Raw genomic sequence first — 18,646 nt, forward strand, 5'->3', positions numbered from 1 at the left:
AAGTCACAAACTACAAATATCTTGGAATGGTGGGACAGGCTTCAGGATCCAACAAACTCCACATAAATTCTACTGAGAGCTCCGCGGGGAAAAACGCAAACTGCATCCCCAAATTTTTTAGAGCCCAAGGGGGATTTTTTGTCCCCACGGACCTTAAATTATTCAAGGCCAAAACGCTGGGTTTTGCCTTTCTGGGTCCACCTTCCTCTACCTTCTCCCCCCTGGAGCCTGTGCAATCTAAATTTCTTAGAGCTCTCCTTCATGTCCCCAGATATGTCTCAAACACATGGGTTAGACTAGAAATGGGAATGATGAGAGTGGAGGCTTTCATCTGCCTATCATCAATTTACAAATGGCTGACATTAAATATGCTCCCCTGAGGAATAGCCCATTGATCCTCTGCGATCAGTTCCAGTCAGGCTGGCTGATAGCAGTTCTGAACACCCTCCAGAAAATGGTTTTTGCTCCCCAAGCCCTTTTAAGTATAGGGTTGAGCAAAGCAAAAGTCACGGTCACACAAAGAATCATAGACATTGAGAGACAACAGGACTGCTCAAGATGCCCCAAATACAAAATTGAAGAAACAGAGAGAGAGATAGCCGCTCTGGCAGCTTACCTCTCCTTTCTCTTAGCCAAGAATGCAAGAAGGGCTTTCACACTTGCCAGAAGCTCGGCCCTGCCCACGCCTGTAATGGAAGGTTCTTACAAAAAAGTCCCCTATGCTCAAAGACTCGCCTGCTCATTGGGGGAAATAGGTAGCCCAGAGCACCTTTTCTTTAGATGTCCCTTCTATGAAGAGACACGTAGGGAGACCTTGGATTCCATACTGGTGAGGTTAGTTGACACCCCGGAAAAGCAAATATACGACATGCTCCTGTTAGGCAAAGACCAGAAGACAACCCGGACGGTCGCCAGATTCTGTGTCCAGATCTGCAGACAGAGACATGGGCGTACCCAGGATCAAAACTAGGGGGGGGGCAAGGGGAGGGGCCAAGGCACGGAAGGGGAGGGGCCACAAAGTGGGCGGGAACAGTGAACTCGCGCTCCGCTGGGCTGTGCCCCTCCCTAGAAGCAGGGCTGGTGGGCGGAGGCAGAGCCCAGCCCAGCGGAGCGCGAGTTCAGCGTTCCCGCCCGCCGCGCCGCGCTCCCTGGTTCCCCGCCGCGCTTGGCCTTGCCTGAGGGCGCGCCGGGGAGCTGGAGGGAGGGTGCGGCGCGGTGCGGCGGGAATGGCGAACTCGCGCTCCGCCGGGCTGTGCTCCGCCTCTGCCCACCAGCCCTGCTTCTAGAGTAGGGCAGCTGCCCTAACTTGCCGAATGGTGGGTACGCCCTTGGACAGAGACCTTCCCCTGAGACAAACCAGTTCGTTTGAAAGTCCCTAATTCCGGTTCCCTGAGCAACCCAGGGCCAGTTCTCTGTGGCAGCTTTTTTAAAGTTTTAAGTATTTTTATGCTCATTGCATTTATAAATAGTAATTTTATCATTGTATAAAGTTTTTTAGATATGTTTTGTACTTCAGGATTGTTCTCCCAAATGTGTTTTCAAGAGCTGGTCTTTGAAAGATTCTAGAGCAGATCATTAAGCAAACGGTCTGTGAGCAACTAGAGAGAAACTCTGTGATCACTAAAAGTCAGCATGGGTTTCTGAAAAATAAGTCATGTCAGACTAATCTGATCTCAATTTTTGACAGAATTACAAGCCTGGTACATGAAGGGAACGCTGTGGATGTAGCCTATCTTGATTTCAGCAAGGCCTTTGACAAGGTGCCCCATGATATTCTTGTAAAGAAGCTGGTAAAATGCGGGCTAGACAATGCTACCATTCAGTAGATTTGTAACTGGCTGACTGACCGAACCCAAAGGGTGCTCATCAATGGCTCCTCCTCATCCTGGAGAGTAGTGACTAGTGGGGTGCCACAGGGTTCTGTCTTGGGCCCAGTCTTATTCAATATCTTTATAAACGACTTGGATGATGGGCTTGAGGGCATCCTGAGCAAGTTTGCAGGTGACACCAAATTGGGAGGGGTGACTAATACCCCAGAGGACAGGATCACACTTCAAAATGACATTAACAGATTAGACAGCTGGGCCAAAGCAAACAAGATGAATTTTAACAGGGACAAATGTAAAGTACTACACTTGGGCAAAAAAAAATGAAAGGCACAAATATAGGATGGGAGACACCTGGCTTGAGAGCAGTACATGTGAAAAGGATCTAGGAGTCTTGGTAGACCACAAACTTGACATGAGTCAACAGTGTGATGCAGCAGCTAAAAATGCCAATGCAATTCTGGGCTGCATCAATAGGAGTATGGCATCTAGATCAAGGGAAGTAATAGTACCACTGTATTCTGCTCTGGTCAGACCTCACCTGGAGTACTGTGTCCAGTTCTGGGCACCACAGTTCAAGAAGGATACTGACAAGCTGGAACGTGTCCAGAGGAGGGCAACCAAAATGGTCAAAGGCCTGGAAACAATGCCTTATGAGGAACGGCTTAGGGAGCTGGGCATGTTTAGCCTGGAGAAGAGGAGGTTAAGGGGTGATATGATAGCCATGTTCAAATATATAAAAGGATGTCATATAGAGGAGGGAGAAAAGTTGTTTTCTGCTGCTCCAGAGAAGCGGACACTGAGCAATGAATTCAAACTACAAGAAAGGAGATTCCACCTAAACATTAGGAAGAACTTCCTGACAGTAAGAGCTGTTCGACAGTGGAATTTGCTGCCAAGGAGTGTGGTGGAGTCTCCTTCTTTGGAGGTCTTTAAGTAAAGGCTTGACAGCCATATGTCAAGAATGCTTTGATGGTGTTTCCTGCTTGGCAGGGGGTTGGACTGGATGGCCCTTGTGGTCTCTTCCAACTCTATGATTCTATGATTTCTATGACCGTAATAAATCATTTATTCATTCATGCAAATAAAACCAGCAAATCTTTGAAACAATTATTCAAAACTAATTTTATGTCTGGATTGGCATGCTCAATGTTTTGTTTTTTTAAAGCAGTTTTCTGAAGCAGTACAAGGAGACTTTCTGCCTAGTGTTCAAAGGCAGGGAGTTCCAAAGGACAGGTACCTGCCACAAAACAAGACAGATGCAGAACAAAGAATCAAGTCACGCTTGTAAAAGTGCACATTCTGCAGATCAAAGCGGTTGAATGGGTTTGTAGCGGGCAAGGTCCCAAGCTGTTAAGGGTTTTATATACTGATAGTAAGACCTTGACTTTTGTCTGGTAGCAAATCAGCAGCCAGTGAAGATCTTTGAGCAGAGCCATCATGTGCTAGCAGGATCTCGCTCTTCTTAGCAAGATGGTCACACACTGTGTTTTAACATAGGGAGCTACAACAGGTTCTTCATCTGGCAAGCTGAGTTCTGGTTGAGCCTCTGTCTTGACCTTCTTCTCATCCTTCAGGCAGTAGACGCCGGAAAGTGGTGCCTGCAAGTTTTTTATTTTATTTTTATGTGTAATCTGCCCTTCAACCTGAAGGTTCCCAGGGCAGTTACAACATCTGATTAAAATATAATACAAAAGACATAGCATTCAAAAACCACAGAATCAATAAGCATCCTCTACTTCCTAACACAATCATAGAATACCACAGTAAGGCAGCAGCAAAGGAATCAGTCCTTAAACCAGCTAGGTCCATAGGTCTGAACAAAAAAGGACATCTTAAACAGATGTCTACAGCTGCTACTGGGGTGGAACAGATGTATATTTCCAGTGGCAAAGAGTTCCACATCTTCCACATCTGTGGGGCCATGATGAAGAAGGCTCTGTCTTGTATGTTTATCATCACTTTTTAAAAAAACAAAAAATTGTATTAAAAAAAAACGGTTGCAAAACTTGCTCTAGGGATCCAAGAAGGGAAGGATGTGCAAAAGATAACAGCACATAATAAAATAGCGTAACACCAATATAAAATACAATGATTTCACATATAGCCAAAATAACCAGCTGTCTACTGGACCTGCAGACCAATCTGGGATAGCCTGGCCCTGGATTAAAGTGAGAAGACTATTGCATGCGCCAAAAGCACACAATTGTTGGAATTTCCCTCACCCCATTGAAAGGTTTAGTGGTAGAAAATCTCTCCCCATCCCAGCTAAGGACAGGCTATTGGTGTTCCTCACTAGGAGTGGGGAGTAGTTTCCTGCTGGCAAAAACATGTACAGTAAATGCAGGAAATTCTACCCCTGGAGACCTTATTTGTGTGTCTGAGGTTTGGGGTCTGTTTTCATGGGTTGTTACTGGTAGAGGTGGAAGGTAACTGCCACATGGACAAGGTGGAGTTCAGGCAATTTCTCTCAATGCCTCTCCGTTAATGGCCCCTGTTCTTGGCTTGGCTAGTCTGCGCTGTGTACACACCATACATTTAAAGTGCTTTTTATCCCAAATAAGTTGTTCAGCAGCATCTAGAGCAGTGTTTCCCACTATAGCAGTGGGAGGCACTGGAATGATCCAGGGGCCAGAGTAGTCTCAGGTGCAATTGAATAAAAATAAGGGAGCGAGGGAAGCATGAAGAGAGAATAAAATTTTGAAAAACCATTCGTACATGTCTCATCTGTTGTGTAATAATGCTTATCCTCTGATTGGGCGCCGTTGCAGGACAGCAACAACTGTATCCGGTGGTTGTGCTGGAGGCGAGGGGTTTTCCTGGGCTTGGGGGGAACCCTTTTTGGTTCACACAGGCTTGGGAAGTGGATTGCAGCTTGCTTGCTTATTTGGCCAATGTTGTAGGACATAGGTGGAAATATAGGTATATAAAAGACCACAAATTTGTCACTGCATCTTTCTGTTTGTTTTCTTAAAGAAGGTACATTTCCAGGGGGCACTGGGTAATTTTTTTCCTGAAAAGGGGCATTACACCAAATAAGGTTGGGAACTTCTAGTCTAGAGGGTCTTGGTTCTCCATCCCTGCTCTGTTAGAATGGCTGTCTGGTTTAAAGATAAAAGGACAATTAGAAGAAGGAGCATCAGCCTTGAAGTTTCCTCCAACAAGTATGTAGCCAGGGACAGGCCTGCTTAAGTCACAGCCTCTTCCCTGTATCCTGAGTTGTGTTTGCATTCAGTGCAGATAAACTAGGGCATGTCCACTTATGGTTTTTCCACTGTGATGTATTTTTCTTTCTTTTGTGATGTATAAATGGCCACCCTTTGGTTTTTAAGTGTCACTGAGCAGATATGAGTGCAGTAGGGTTGTTCCTGAACTATGCAAGGAACAAATGCCACCCCCAGATACAAAATAAACTCCCTGGCTCCCACCACCACCTCAGACACTACGTAGAGATTAGGAAATGGGGGAGAAATTTGATTCCGTTTGCGTTTAATGGTAAATCAACATAATTCACACTTTCTGAAACAATACATCAACCAAAAGGCAGTCACCCTTCTCTGAATCTTGCAATGCCATTTTCCAGCCACGTAATGTTGTGTCGGCTAAGGTAAAGTGTGCATTAAAATGCATGCATTGATGAAAGTAACATTACATTGATGATGTAATGCAGAAATTCATTACATTAGGTGACAGAACTGATTGTGGAAACTATCAAGGCATCTCTCTTATTAGCTGCGGCCAGCAAAATTCTTGCAAGGATCTTAGCAAACCATCTGGTAGCAATATCCGAGGTGACCCTTCCTTAATCCCAAAATGGTTTTCGGCCCTCTAGGGGGACAGTGGACATGATTTTCACCGCTCGACAACTTCAAGAAAAATGCACAGAGCAAAACCAACCCCTGTATATGGCGTTTATTGGCCTGACTAAGGCTTTCGACACTGTGAATCGTAATGACCTGTGGACTGTCCTTCTGAAAATTGGCTGCCCAGATAAATTTGTAAACATCATTCGGCTCCTCCATGATAATATGACAGCAACCATCACAGATAACAATGGCTCTAAATGTGAACCATTCACAGTGGGATCAGGTGTTAAACAAGGTTGTGTTATTGCCCCAACTCTATTCATTATTTTCATTGCCATGATCCTACACTTTGTCGATGGGAAACCCCCCACTGGAGTAGAAATCATATATCAAAGAGATGGAAAGCTCTTCAATCTGAGCAGACTGAAAGCAAAAAAGTAAGGTTACTGTAATTTCCGCCATAGAGCTTCAGTATGCTGATGACAATGTAGTGTGCGAAAGCTCAGAGGATGATCTCCAAACCATCCTGAATATCTTTGCAGAAGCTTATGAAAAGCTTGGCCTATCACTCGACATCCAAAAAACCAAAGTGCTGCACCAACAAGTACAAAACAACCCCTCTGCAGCACCACAAATCCAACTCAGTGGTGTAACGTTGGAAAACGTTGATCACTTCTCCTACCTAGGCAGTTACCTTTCCCACAAGGGCCAACATTGATGCTGAAATCCAGCATCGCCTGAGCTCTGCAAGTGCAGCTTTCTCCCGATTGAAGTGCAGAGTGTGTGAGGACTGGGACATTCGCAGGGAAACCAAAATGCTTGTTTACAAAGCTATTGTACTACCGTACCAACCTTACTATATGCTTGTGAAACATGGACTACTTATAAACGCCATCTCCAACTCCTTGAAAGATTCCATCAACGGTGTCTCCGAAAATTTTTACACATCACTTGGGAAGACAGACAAACTAATATCAGTGTACTGGAAGAGGCAAAGATCACCAGTGTTGAAGCAATGATTCTTCAACATCAACTTCGTTGGACTGGTCATGTTGTGCGGATGCCTGATGATCGTCTTCCAAAGCAACTACTCTATTCCGAACTTAAAAATGGAAAGCGTAATGCTGGTGGTTAACAAAAGAAGTTTAAAGACTGTCTCAAGGCAAATCTTAAAAAATGTAGTATAAACACTGACAACTGGGAAACACTGGCCTGTGAGCGCTCCAGTTGGAGAACAGCCTTTACCAAAGGTGTCATGGGCTTTGAAGACACTCGATCTCAGAACGCAAGGGAGAAACTTGCTAAGAGGAAGGCACGCTTGGCAAATCCACACCGTGATCAACTCCCGCCCGGAAACCAATGTCCCCACTGTGGAAGGACATGTGGATCCAGAATTGGTCTCCACAGTCACTTACTGTGGACCCATTGTTAAAACCGTGTTAATGGAAGACAATCTTACTTGGATAAGAGTGATCGCCAAAGAAGAAAGTGTGCATTAAAATACATGCATTGATGAAAGTAACATTTCATTGATGATGTAATGCAGAAATTCATTACATTAGGGGAAATGTTATTTGCCAAAGTGTATAAATTATGCAAAATTGCATACAAAAAATGTAAAGGCAAAAATGTATTCACAGTAAAAGGCTGGTGAGGACTTAAAAAACAAAAGATGCGGAAATGCAGGGAACTGAACTTAAGATTGAAAAAATGAGAGATCGGCAGAGACGGCAACTGATTGATTCACCCATCCCTTGTGGAGACTTGGTTCATTGTGGTCTTAGCCCCTGGGCCGTTGTCAGCACCCCCCCCCCCCGCTGCATAAACAGGCAGTGGCATGCTCAATGAGCTGTCAGGCCAGCATCCTCTCCTGGGAGGTTGTGCTTCGCTGCAAACTTCCCAGCCTCAGCCACAAAATACATGAATCAGGCCTTGTGGCTGTGAACTTCCTGCCTGTTTGTCCGGGTGAGGAAGCTGTATCGTGTGGCCTACGGCACCAAATGTCTGGCGCTGACAATTGCTTGTGTTTCTGGGGACCTCCCTTCCTCTCCTAGATCTAGGAGCCACTCCCACCCTGTAATGAGCCCTCTTCTTGCTCCTCAAGGCAAAGTGACCTCCTGCTTTTTTGCTATCTCTCTAAATTGTTGTTCCATAGTAGTGGCAGTTATGTCCATTTTCTGCCTCATTCTAGCTGATTCTCTCTCTCTCTCTCTCTCTCTCTCTCTCTCTCTCTCTCTCTCTCACACACACACACACACACACACACACACACACACTGCCATTGCTGCTTCTCCATCCCTTCTTGTAGTCGTTTAGTTGTGTCTGACTCTTCGTGACCCCATGGACCAGAGAAGAAGAAGAGTTTGGATTTGATATCCTGCTTTATCACTACCCTAAGGAGTCTCAAAGTGGCTAACAATCTCCTTTCCCTTCCTCCCCCACAACAAACACTCTGTGAGGTGAGTGGGGCTGAGAGACTTTGGAGAAGTGTGACTAGCCCAAGGTCACCCAGCAGCTGCATTGCCTTTAGGTCATGGCTGGGGCAGCTTATGGCATTCCAGTGGGAAACAAAACATAAAATGGGAATGAAATGTGTCAGAAAGCAACGAGAGAGGCACAGATGTTTAGCAGCTGCTGGTCTAAATATCAGAAGAGCATTTATTTCATTAGTCTACAAAGCACAACAAGCATGCTCATCACTTGATTGCAAGTGGTCACTTGCATGTGAGAACAGGCTCTTGCTTGCTCCATCTGGCATGGCCGTCTTCCCAGCAGGCCAAGCATCATGCAGCTGCGCTGGCAGGAGTTCAAAGTAGCCCAAAACATCTGGAGGGCACCAGGTTGGGGAAGACTGCGCTAGAGAAATTTAGCAGTGAAAATGAAGGCATGCAACAACATATTTTATTGGGCTCCACTTACTCAGCCTAGATGTGTGCTGCTGGGAATATGCTACTGTTATTACATATTTAGCAGTTATGATCATAATTATTTTAATTAATAGCCATTCCAGGTTAGCCCTTTCTAGTCGGCTTTGGTGTCACATTCTTTGTCATAAAAATCTAGGGTCACCCTTGTTCTCTTTGTTGCAGTTGGGATTCCAGGTTAGGAGAAAACATGCCCAAGCAAAGCACAGGCAATAAACAATCAACCTGACTGTGAGGGACAGAGCAAAAGAAAAGTTGGATTTAGAACTTTTATTATCACTGCAGCTGCTGTTACTGCTCCTCCAGGTGTCTGCAAGTTGCTCTGCGCCCTTCTCTGCTTAAAGCTCCTTTCCTTGTCAGGCACTTGCGGTTGGCAAGGAGGAACCTGCAGGCTAAGGGGGCGGAGGGGGGGGTGGTGGAAGTGAGGTCTGTGACAGGAAGGCAAATGTCACTCGCAGCATCATGTGGTCTAGGAAGGAACCAACTGCTTTTCAGTCTTCAAGTTCCCCTTTTGGAGAGTGACTTTGCAAGAGAGGAACAAAGCTTTGGGTGTGCTGAATCTTTGGGGACAATTGCTGCACCTCAATTTGGGGGTTGTAGAGGTAGGTCCAGGATTTGAGATCTCCTGAACAGAGCCGGGGTTGCTTGGAGAATTTTGTGGTTTGGGGGTTCCAGCCTTGACAAAAAAAATGGGAAGCCCACTTCTAGGGTCCTTAAGTTGACATTATGGACTGTGTTTCTCTGTGAGGGAAATTGCAAGGTGCTGGAGAAGCCATTTTATTTAAAAAAATTCTTAGAAAATAATATCTGAGGTAGAATAATTTTTATTTGGGGGGGAAGATTCCAGCTGAACTGTTGGAGAATTTCACCAGTGCCCTGGAGAATATTCAGCGAAATCCCTTTCCTGTGTGTACTTTCAGCCCCCATGAACAGAGTGGAGAACTTGGGGAACAACTGCGGATGAATTTTTATTATTCAAATGTAATTGACGGCAGCAGTAGACTTGCCCCCGACTCCTTCCAGTCTCCTCCTCCTCCAATGAGAAGGCCTATTCCTTCCTTCATCTACCTATATGACTAACAACAGTATACAGGCGTCCTCCCACTTACTTGGGGCGTTACATTCCAAGCTCCCACATGCATAAATGAAAATTGTGTATGTAGGAGAGCACCCTCTAAAAAGCTTATGAACGCCCGTTTTTTCCTGCTCCCCAACTCACTCTCCACACAACTTTTTCTTTAACTAGAGTTGAAGCTCTGGGGCCACCTGGAGGCTGGAGGACGTGCGGAAAGGTGGCTGCTGCTGCTGTTGTGCTGCTGCTTCACTACCGCATGCATCAGCTGCTAGGCAGGGAGGCTGAGCAGCCTTAATAAGGCCCCGCTGGACCTCGTGTCTCTTTGGGGCTTCCTCCGTCCTCACTGATGTCCTCTTTGGGCTCCGGGGAGGGTTTCCTCACAAACCACAAGGACTCTCTCCTGCCATTTCCTGGTATGATTTTTTTTATTTCCCAGTGCTGTGCATGCAAGTGGTCATGCACAAGTCAATCATGCATATGGGGGTGGGGTGGGGGGTGCCTGTGCAGTTTAACTTGATAGTAGCTGAGCTGAAATTTCTCAAAAGGGAACTTACTTAGATTTTCCTCTCTCTCTAATATTCGCTATATTTCTTTTGAGAGGGCTCTTTCTGCTGGTTGTTAGCATGGTTACCCTGCTTGCAAATTCAGGGCCACTTCTGACACTGTCCACTGGCTACTTTCACTCCTGGAGGTTTTGCTTGCTGGATCCAGGCACTGCTGCACCACCTGCCATTAGCAGAACAACCTTTAGGTTTCCAAGAAGTTGCTGTGCCTGATGTTGGTGGCTCCCCAGCCTTAAAAAGAAAAGCCACCTTGCATACATGAACCAGATGCCTTTTGGTTCACTCCAGGAGCTGCCTAGCAATAGCTGCAGGAGCAGGGAGGAAGAAGGAACCCAGGGCTATTTCGTTGCCTCTGCTGAAGGAATAGCTGCCTTTGACCCTCTCTCAGCTTTCGACTTGCAGCAGCCATTCCACCAGACCTCCTGACCTGCTTCCACCCCAGCTGGTCACTTACTGGTCATTGTAACTGGTGCCTGTCGTTGCTTTCTTCATCCTCCCTCTGCATCTTTTTTCTTAGGTGTGATGTCTTTTAGACTGTAAGCCTGAACGCAGAAAATGTCTTACTTCTGGTCTTCATGTGCTGCTCTGAGAGCCTCAGAGCTAAAGAGCAGCGTGAAAAAAAGAGCTTTACATAACCAACTGATAAATAAATGATTGAATAGAGTTGTCCTGGTAATTGGGGAGGAATCATACCTCAAAGGCAGAGCATCTGCTTAGCATGTAGAACATCCCAGGTTCAGTCCTCAGCATCTCCAGGAAGGGCTGGAAGGAACCCTTGCCTGAAAGAGCTGCTTCCAGTTGCTATGGATAACACTGCACTAGAGTCGGTGGCATAAGGCAGCTTCCTAGGCTTCCGGGGCCAAGAGCACTTCCTCATCTTCTCCCTGCTGTAACACACTGTCATAACACACTCTTATCCTTTGCTTTTCAGGCCCACAGGGTCTGCTAGTGGAACTGCCATGGTGGTGAATGTGAATCTTATGGGTCCAGCTCCATGGGGCTTCCGCATCACAGGGGGAAGGGACTTCAGGAAGCCCATCACAGTATCTAAGGTACGTACCCTGTCTCCTGTCTCCCCCATTGGCTGCCCATATAGTGCAGCAGAGTTCACCTTATAGCATGTGGGCCACATAATGGACGTTGCTAATGGGGTAGACAGTTTTGCGTGAAAAATGACCTGCTGCTTCTTATTACTGTCTTGTACTCTGGAAAGTCAGGCAGCAAGAGAGCCACACACAGCAAGGAAATGTAAAGTGTGTATAGCAATGAAACTTAACTCCCACACCACCCTCTGCTAACAAGGTAAGATTGTCTGCTGTTGTTTACTTGGCACCTTCAATCAAGAAGGGAAAAGAGGGGCCCTGCAACAAAAGGTTGCCATGTGGAAAACCCCTGATCAGGGTTCCAGTCGCTCCATTCCATTTTCCATCTTCTCTAGTTTTCTGTTTCATTGCCCTCCCTCAGTTAGCCAGCATTTTTTGCCTGCTGAGCATGCTCAGTCCTCATTGAAGTTTTTGGTGAGGGTGGGGTGCTTGGGTAGAAATTTGATTGCATTGTTTTATTTTCTTAAACAATCCACAAAACATAAGCATCCTCCCGGGTTTTGTACATCTCCAGCCAAGCAAGATGTACGAAAATGTACACTAGGGGAAACTGTTTTGGAAAACTGGGTATACTAATCAAAACAGCATACAAAAATGTGTTTATTAGGATAAATTCACATTAATATGTTGATTAATTTTCATGGGGGTATTTTATTTTAACGTGCAGATTGCTGCAGAAATGTGGAGAGCTGAATTTAAGGTTTTTAAAAAATGAGAAATTGAGAGAAACCAAAATTAACAGAATTGTCCATCCCTTTTTAAATCTTGTATTTCTTGATTGATTTCCATTGCCAGTCCCCAGTTCCATCCCTAGGGACATTTTAAAATAGCTTCTGAGTGTGAGACAGGAAAGGACCCAACCCTGAAAGACTTGTGTTTTCACTGAGCTTGTATCTTCCTCAGTCTTTCGTTTCCAGCCACTCTCTTCCTCTGCCCTCCCACCTGGTTTTCAGTTTCCCCCTTTCAATAGTTGTTCAGAACTTTGAGGGCACTGAATGTTCTCCAAAGTCTATAGTGCACAGTGGTGCACTCAAAAACTTTGAGCCAGAATTATAGAAATCGGATGCTATCTGGAATGGGCTGCTAAATCTCGCCAAGAGAGGAAGATGAGCAGGTGTGCTGTGTGTGACATGAAGACAGTCACAAAACTCTGATGTGGACGAGACATAATCTGTGGGCCACCTGCATTTTAGCGCACCCAGGTGAGATGCACTTGACTATATTGTAGCTGGAAGCTTCAGCAGGTACTTGGAGAAGGAGGCACAGTGTATTGCCTCAAACAAAAAAGGTTTGAATCCGCGTGACAGGGTGAGCTCCTGTTGCTCTGTCCCAGTTCCTGCCAACCTAGCAGTTCAAAAGCACACCAACACAAGTAGATAAATAGGTACCACTACAGCAGGAAGGTAAACAGCATTTCCATGCACTCTGGCTTCCATCACTGTGTTCTGTTGCGCCAGAAGCGGGTTAGTCATGCTGGCCACAGGACCCGGAAAGCTGTCTGTGGGGAAAGCTGTCTGTGGACAAACGCTGGCTCCCTCAGCCTGAAAAGCGAGGTGAGCGCTGCACCCCACAGTCGCCTTTGACTGGACTTAACTGTCCAGGGGTCCCTTACCTTTACCTTTACCTTTACCATTGCCTCAAACTAAATAGGCTCTGTTTTTCTGAACAACTTGCTGGGTGCTCTGAGTGGAATTTCCTGTGGAAAAGTGGGAGTGAAGAGATTTGTTGGCCTGGCTGTTCCTGCATTGAATGTCTTTGGGGTTTTGCAGGACATCCTGGAATGCTGAGCATATTTTTTTTAACGTGCTGCTTGGGGCAGAAGCTCTAAAAGGAAACTGCCCCTTTTTCTGGCCTGGGCACTGAGCCAAGTGTGACCCTTCAGTTTATAATGAGGGGAACAGATCCTGTTTACCATTTCTTCAAGGAACCAACTCCCTGGAACAGACTGTAAGTCTATGGTGCTGCACATGGAGACTGTAAGCAGCAGGGGTCTAATACACTTCTTCCTTACTTCCCTCCCCAGTGCTGGGCAAGGGAATATCCCTGCTTTCCCCCCAGTTGGCACAGATTGAAATCAGAGTGGAATCTCTTCCAAAGCATTGCTATGGAAGTGTTAATTTCTTAAAATAAAAAATAAACATTGCCAGAATCTGTTAAAGGCACAGGAGGCAGCAGCCTTGGTGAGTAAGGTGGCCACTTGCCCCAAAGACAGGAAATACATAATAAAAAAGAGAGCAAAAGGCAACATAAATATGAATAAAATGTGCACATGCTGATTTACATGTGAAGATGTAGAAATAATGGCCATAATTGAACTTTAAAAATGCAAAGCCTTTCCTCCTAGTGGGGGAAACTGTGACCAGGCGACCTGTGTGGCTGCTCTGTCTCCTGTCCAGGTGCTGACTCTTGGTGGGCAACTTCGAGATGCCCCACCCCCTCCTTTGGGTTCTTTATCTTTAAATTGGATTTGGACTGGGTGGCCTTTCCATGGGTCAGTGTCTCTGTGGGCTGAGGACCCTGTATGCTGCCTTGTGTTCTGTGGAAGAAATGTAGGCTATCATTAGATTTGCTGCAGTGGTTGTATGGGTTAATTGGGGGCAGTCATCTGGGGCCAGGCTATCCCAACACAGGCTTTTCTGTTGGAGATGTTTGGGACTTGTTTATGTGATCTGGGGTGCCTGAGATGGTTTCAGAGGTTGCTATTATCCTGAATCAACAACCGCCTGTTTGCATTGCCAAGAAGGTTTTTGAGCGATTCAGCATCACCCCTTGGGTGGTCATTGTGTGAGAAGGGAATTCTGTATTCTGCCCACCAGGTGTGCATAAAGAGAACCTCGCTTTTGCTTATAGCCTTTCATGATGATTTATCTGGGAGAACTTGAGCAAGGTGAGTCAAGGTTTCTCCAGGCTTAGGTAGAAAGATAGATTAAAAGGGTGCCCCTAAGCATGTGCAGAAAGATAGATTAAAAGGGCGCTCCTAAGCATGTGCAGAGTATTAACGCGTTGCAGTCGCATGGTACGCACTTGGAACGGGAGGGGATGCCCTCTTGGGGCGAGGGATGTTGCGGAGCTGGAAAAGGTTGAGAAAACGGGGGCACCACAAATGATCCAGGGACTGGAGCAACTCCCCTGTGAGGAAAATTCACAACTTTTGAGGCTTTTTAGGGTAGAGAAAAGGCGACTCGGGGCGGGGAAGGGGGAAGAGACATCATATTGGGATATAAAATAATAGATTCATACAAGTTGGAAGGGATCCGGAGGGTCATCTAGCCCAACACCCTGCGATGCAGGAATATGCAGCTGTGTGAACCTGCAGCCTTGGTGTTATCAGCATAAAGCTCTAACCAACAGAGCTATCCAGGCTGGGGAGAAAGTCGATGGAGAAATCTGCTGCCCCCCTTCCTTCTCTTGTAATAAAGTCCTGGAACCTGGGGTCACCCAACGAAGAAGAATGTGGGAAGTTTTAGGGCAAGTAAAAAGGGAAAGACTTTTGCAAAAAGCCAGTAGTTCATTTTACATTTATTTACTTGTTTATTTACTTGCTGCATTTATATTCCACCTTCATTTTTCTCCAAGGAGTGTGTACAATGTCTCTCTTATTTTGAGAGAGCTCGGGTTGTGGAAGGTTAACAAGACATCCCTAGGTTTGTTGGGCGGGTCAGCCACAAGTGTGATTGGGGGTTTGCTGTTGTTGGGGAAATTGGTATGTTGTAAGTTATTTGATTGACAGCCATAGCCTTTTATATTCATAGCAAGCAGCTTGAAGTTTCACTTTTGCTGCTTGCAATGGATCTCCCTCCCTATTTTTAGGGGTTCTTTGCGCTTGTAATTGCTATGCCTGTCATGGGGTTGCCTGTTTTGGATCAGGGGCCTGGTAGGAATTTTGTCCACTTGGCTGATTGGCTGGTGCCATGTGGTTTTTGCCTACTGTGTAGCAAATCGTCACAACTTGTAAAGTTGCAGTTAGGCATTGGTTCAAATTGGATGGTGGAGGAGTAAGGATTTGGCTGGGCCTGCCCCTCAAAATTGCTGCTGCCAGGTATTCCGTTAAAGGAATCCTGGGGCTCCACATGTTTGTCCATTGTTAAGATTTCTCTAATGAGTAATTTAGTTAGCTCATTAGAGGCTTTGCCAAACATCACAACAGTCCAGCCCGCTTCCTTAGCTGCTGCGGCTCTTGGCAAAAATAGCAGAGTAAATCATCTTCTGTCACAGCTGGAAGTCTGTGTGTGAGCTAACAAGAAGCAGCAAACAATAAATCACGAAGATAGCGTCCGTCTTCTAGACGAAAAGCTTTATTTACATAGCAATAAACAACTGCCTCGACACACTCCCTGAGAATCATAGACTGTCGCCGGGACAGGTGAGGGTGCTGATCCCTTATTTTCAAATCCGAAACTTGGCAGCTATGGTCCCCACGTCCCCAGAACGCTCGATCTGGGGCTCTTTTGGGGGTCCGCGGCGCTCTCGCAGCTCCCCCCTCCCTCACGGCGCTAGAGAATCTCGGAGCTCGAGATTCTCCCACCGGTCAGCAATGGCAGTAGACCAGAAGTCAAGGGCCACACGTTTTCATTAGCAAGTCTTTCCCCACCTCCTGTTAGCTGGTGCCTGTGGACTTCGCATTTGTAAATGAATTGGAGTCTGAAGTGAGTTGACTGACTTGTTCCAGAATTGCAGTCTGGCGTCTTGGGATCCATGTTGAGGAATAGAGCAGCCCAGTGTTAATTCTGGAGAGAGATCTCCTCCTGCTCCCGCGGGTTACCAGTTGAACACCTTTGCCTTGGCAACAGCCTTATTTGTTCACTCAGTTATAAACAAATATTTATTGCCAGCTTTCTGAGAGAGGAGAAAGTCGTAAGGTGAACAACACTTGACTGCTGATGGTGGCTAGAGAGTGGTAACTGCTTTACTGCAAAAACAAAACTAGAATAAGAGTCACAGATGTTGTAAGGGAGGGTGTTGTTGTTTTGGTCTCTTTATTAGTATTTCAACAGCATCACATGTCACAATAATGCATTGTTAACATCCAGATGTTTCCAGAATACAGGACAAAAGAAACATTCAGTATTTATGTAGCTGCCTTGAACGCTATTTTGAAATGGAACTGTATGCTATAAATTATTGTAATAAACTGCAGTGTTTAAGGGAATCTTTAACAGAAACTATATAGTACAAAGAAACTGGAGTACAAAGATGGTTAAAATATTGCAAGACACTTACAGAATCATGGAACTGTAGAGTTGGGAGGAACCCCAAGGCCATCTAGTCCAACCTCCTGCAATGCAGGAATCACAGCTCAAGCATCCCTGACAGATGGCCATCCGACCTCCAAGGAAGGAGAGTCCACCACCTTCATGAGGGAGGCAGTTCCATTTTTGAACAGCTCTTACCATCAGAAAGTTCTTCCTAATGTTTAGTTGGAATCTCCTTGTAATTTGAGTTACATTCAGATTATATCATTGTTTCCAATACAGCAATTGATAAAGAGTAACTCCGATATTGCTCAAAACTTTTGGGTGATCTCATTCCTTCTTTTAATTATTTACTTTCTTTAAGCATCCCCATTTCTGCAATTTTTCAAATATTGCAAAACCAATCTGTAGCCCAGCATAAGAAAGACCATCAGCATATGCTATTTATTGGATATCCAATTCTTCATGGCTGTCAAATGCTTTTATACAAGGAGTGTGACACTTCTTTGTTTTTAGAATTATCCATCACGCTCCAATAATGTAAGTTTAAGATTGAAGGAAGTTGTAATTGAACAATCAACCTTATTGCACAAACAATTCTCTCTCTCCCCCCCCCCCCCCCGTAGGCACACATTTCTGGACACATGGATTTTGCTGTGCCATGTAATGGAGTGATTTAAAGTAGGGTGAAAGTGCTTTAAAAATAATAAGAAAAGCATTTTACAAAGTGACCAGCATTATGGAGAGAGCTCTCTGGATGAATTTTGAAATTGGCACTTCCTCAAAAAGCAGTGGGCCTTGTTAAAAAATACTGGTTGTTTTGCCAGTTTTGTATTTTATTCTTTGTGGTCTTCATGGCAGTAACTTGCTTAGTCCATAATAAGATGTTACGGCATAAATGCACAGTGACTTAGTTTCTTTCCCCCAATTGTCAAATGCATATGGTGAAGCAGAGCCATACATTTCAAAAGGCCATGACACAATACACTTATTAGCCTTTATGATGCAACAGGAATCTTTTGATGTTTTTGCTACAGCAGATTTAACTCTGTTACTGTTCTGGAATGTTTTCAGTCGGGTTTAATTAACTTTTTTTCTATTAAGCACAACACATGGCAAATCCACTTTTAATCTTTAAGATGGGCGGGTGCAGAGACTCTTAATAGGGGTTAATTTAGACAAATCCTTTGTGCAGATGTTTATTTGGATATGGGGACAGAGCCAGTGGAAGCAAACTGTACAAACTCCATAGCATGCCTTTGCCACTTTGAGATTTTATTATATTAAGCAGTCTAACATGTTAAATAAATAAAGGAGCTAGTGGGATAGACTGTCTGCTATTCATCTGCATTCGTCTTGATGCACAGTTGAGCATGGCTTGTTCCCAGTAATCACATTTTAGCTTGCTGAGTCTCTGCCTTTCTCATTCTTCATGCAGGTGACTGAGCATGGCAAAGCAGCTCTAGGTGACCTTCGTCCTGGTGATGTCATAATCTCCATCAATGGAGAGAGCACTTCTGAGATGCTCAATGTGGAAGCACAGAACAAGATTAAGCAGAGCTCTGGGCAGCTGCAGCTGCAGGTGGACAGGTAAGGTTGCCTGTAGCAAGGGCTGAAATAACCATAAGCAATTGCTCCAGAGGTTCCTGGCCCGATAGTTTTGGGGAGTTAAATCAGAGCATTCATTCCTTCACTGTGCCTTTAATGATGTCATCATTGAAAGTAAAATAAAGGAATACTGAAAGGCACAAAACTAGAATGAGCAATGTCAATAATCAATAACTTAAGAACATTTTAGTGCTTTTTTCCTTGACGGACAGTTGCAATCCTTTCCATTTGGGTTGTGGACAAATAGGGATGACAAATTGCCATTCTGCAATCCTGCTGCTTTGGGAAGTTCTAGCAGCTGCTCTCCTGTCTTAAGGGGGACAGGCTTGGTCACTGTGCTGCTCACATTTAAGAACTGCTGTTTCAGGAGCTCTTAGTTTCAGCTGCAGTGGGTTGTCCTTTCTTGTCTGTGTCAGTTAACAAAAGATAAGTATGGTGCTCTCTACCATTTGCTTGGTTCTCCCACAAATGCCATTTAATGTCATAAAATTCAAGGTCTTAATCCATGGTTGCTGAGCAGAGGTCCATGGGTGTTCCTGCATTGAAAGT

General features: G+C 45.1%; 1 protein-coding gene across 2 annotated transcripts in view; it reads left to right on the plus strand.

Annotated features, from left to right (window-relative positions):
• PDLIM2 (PDZ and LIM domain 2) overlaps positions 1 to 18,646 on the plus strand; it is a 59,408-nt gene that overhangs the window by 6,441 nt on the left and 34,321 nt on the right. The window contains exons 1-3 of one of the 2 annotated variants that reach the window (XM_035139381.3): positions 8,915 to 9,158; positions 11,126 to 11,246; positions 17,928 to 18,079. In XM_035139381.3, coding sequence (XP_034995272.3) covers positions 11,154 to 11,246; positions 17,928 to 18,079 — 245 coding nt within the window. In that variant the 5' untranslated portion in view covers positions 8,915 to 9,158; positions 11,126 to 11,153. Of the gene's footprint in view, positions 1 to 8,914; positions 9,159 to 11,125; positions 11,247 to 17,927; positions 18,080 to 18,646 lie in introns of those variants that run through there. The other variant, XM_035139380.3, reaches the window with a different exon arrangement.

Source organism: Zootoca vivipara, chromosome 14 (assembly GCF_965207765.1).
Source record: "Zootoca vivipara chromosome 14, rZooViv2.hap1.1, whole genome shotgun sequence".
NCBI classification, from domain to species: Eukaryota; Metazoa; Chordata; class Lepidosauria; order Squamata; family Lacertidae; genus Zootoca; species Zootoca vivipara.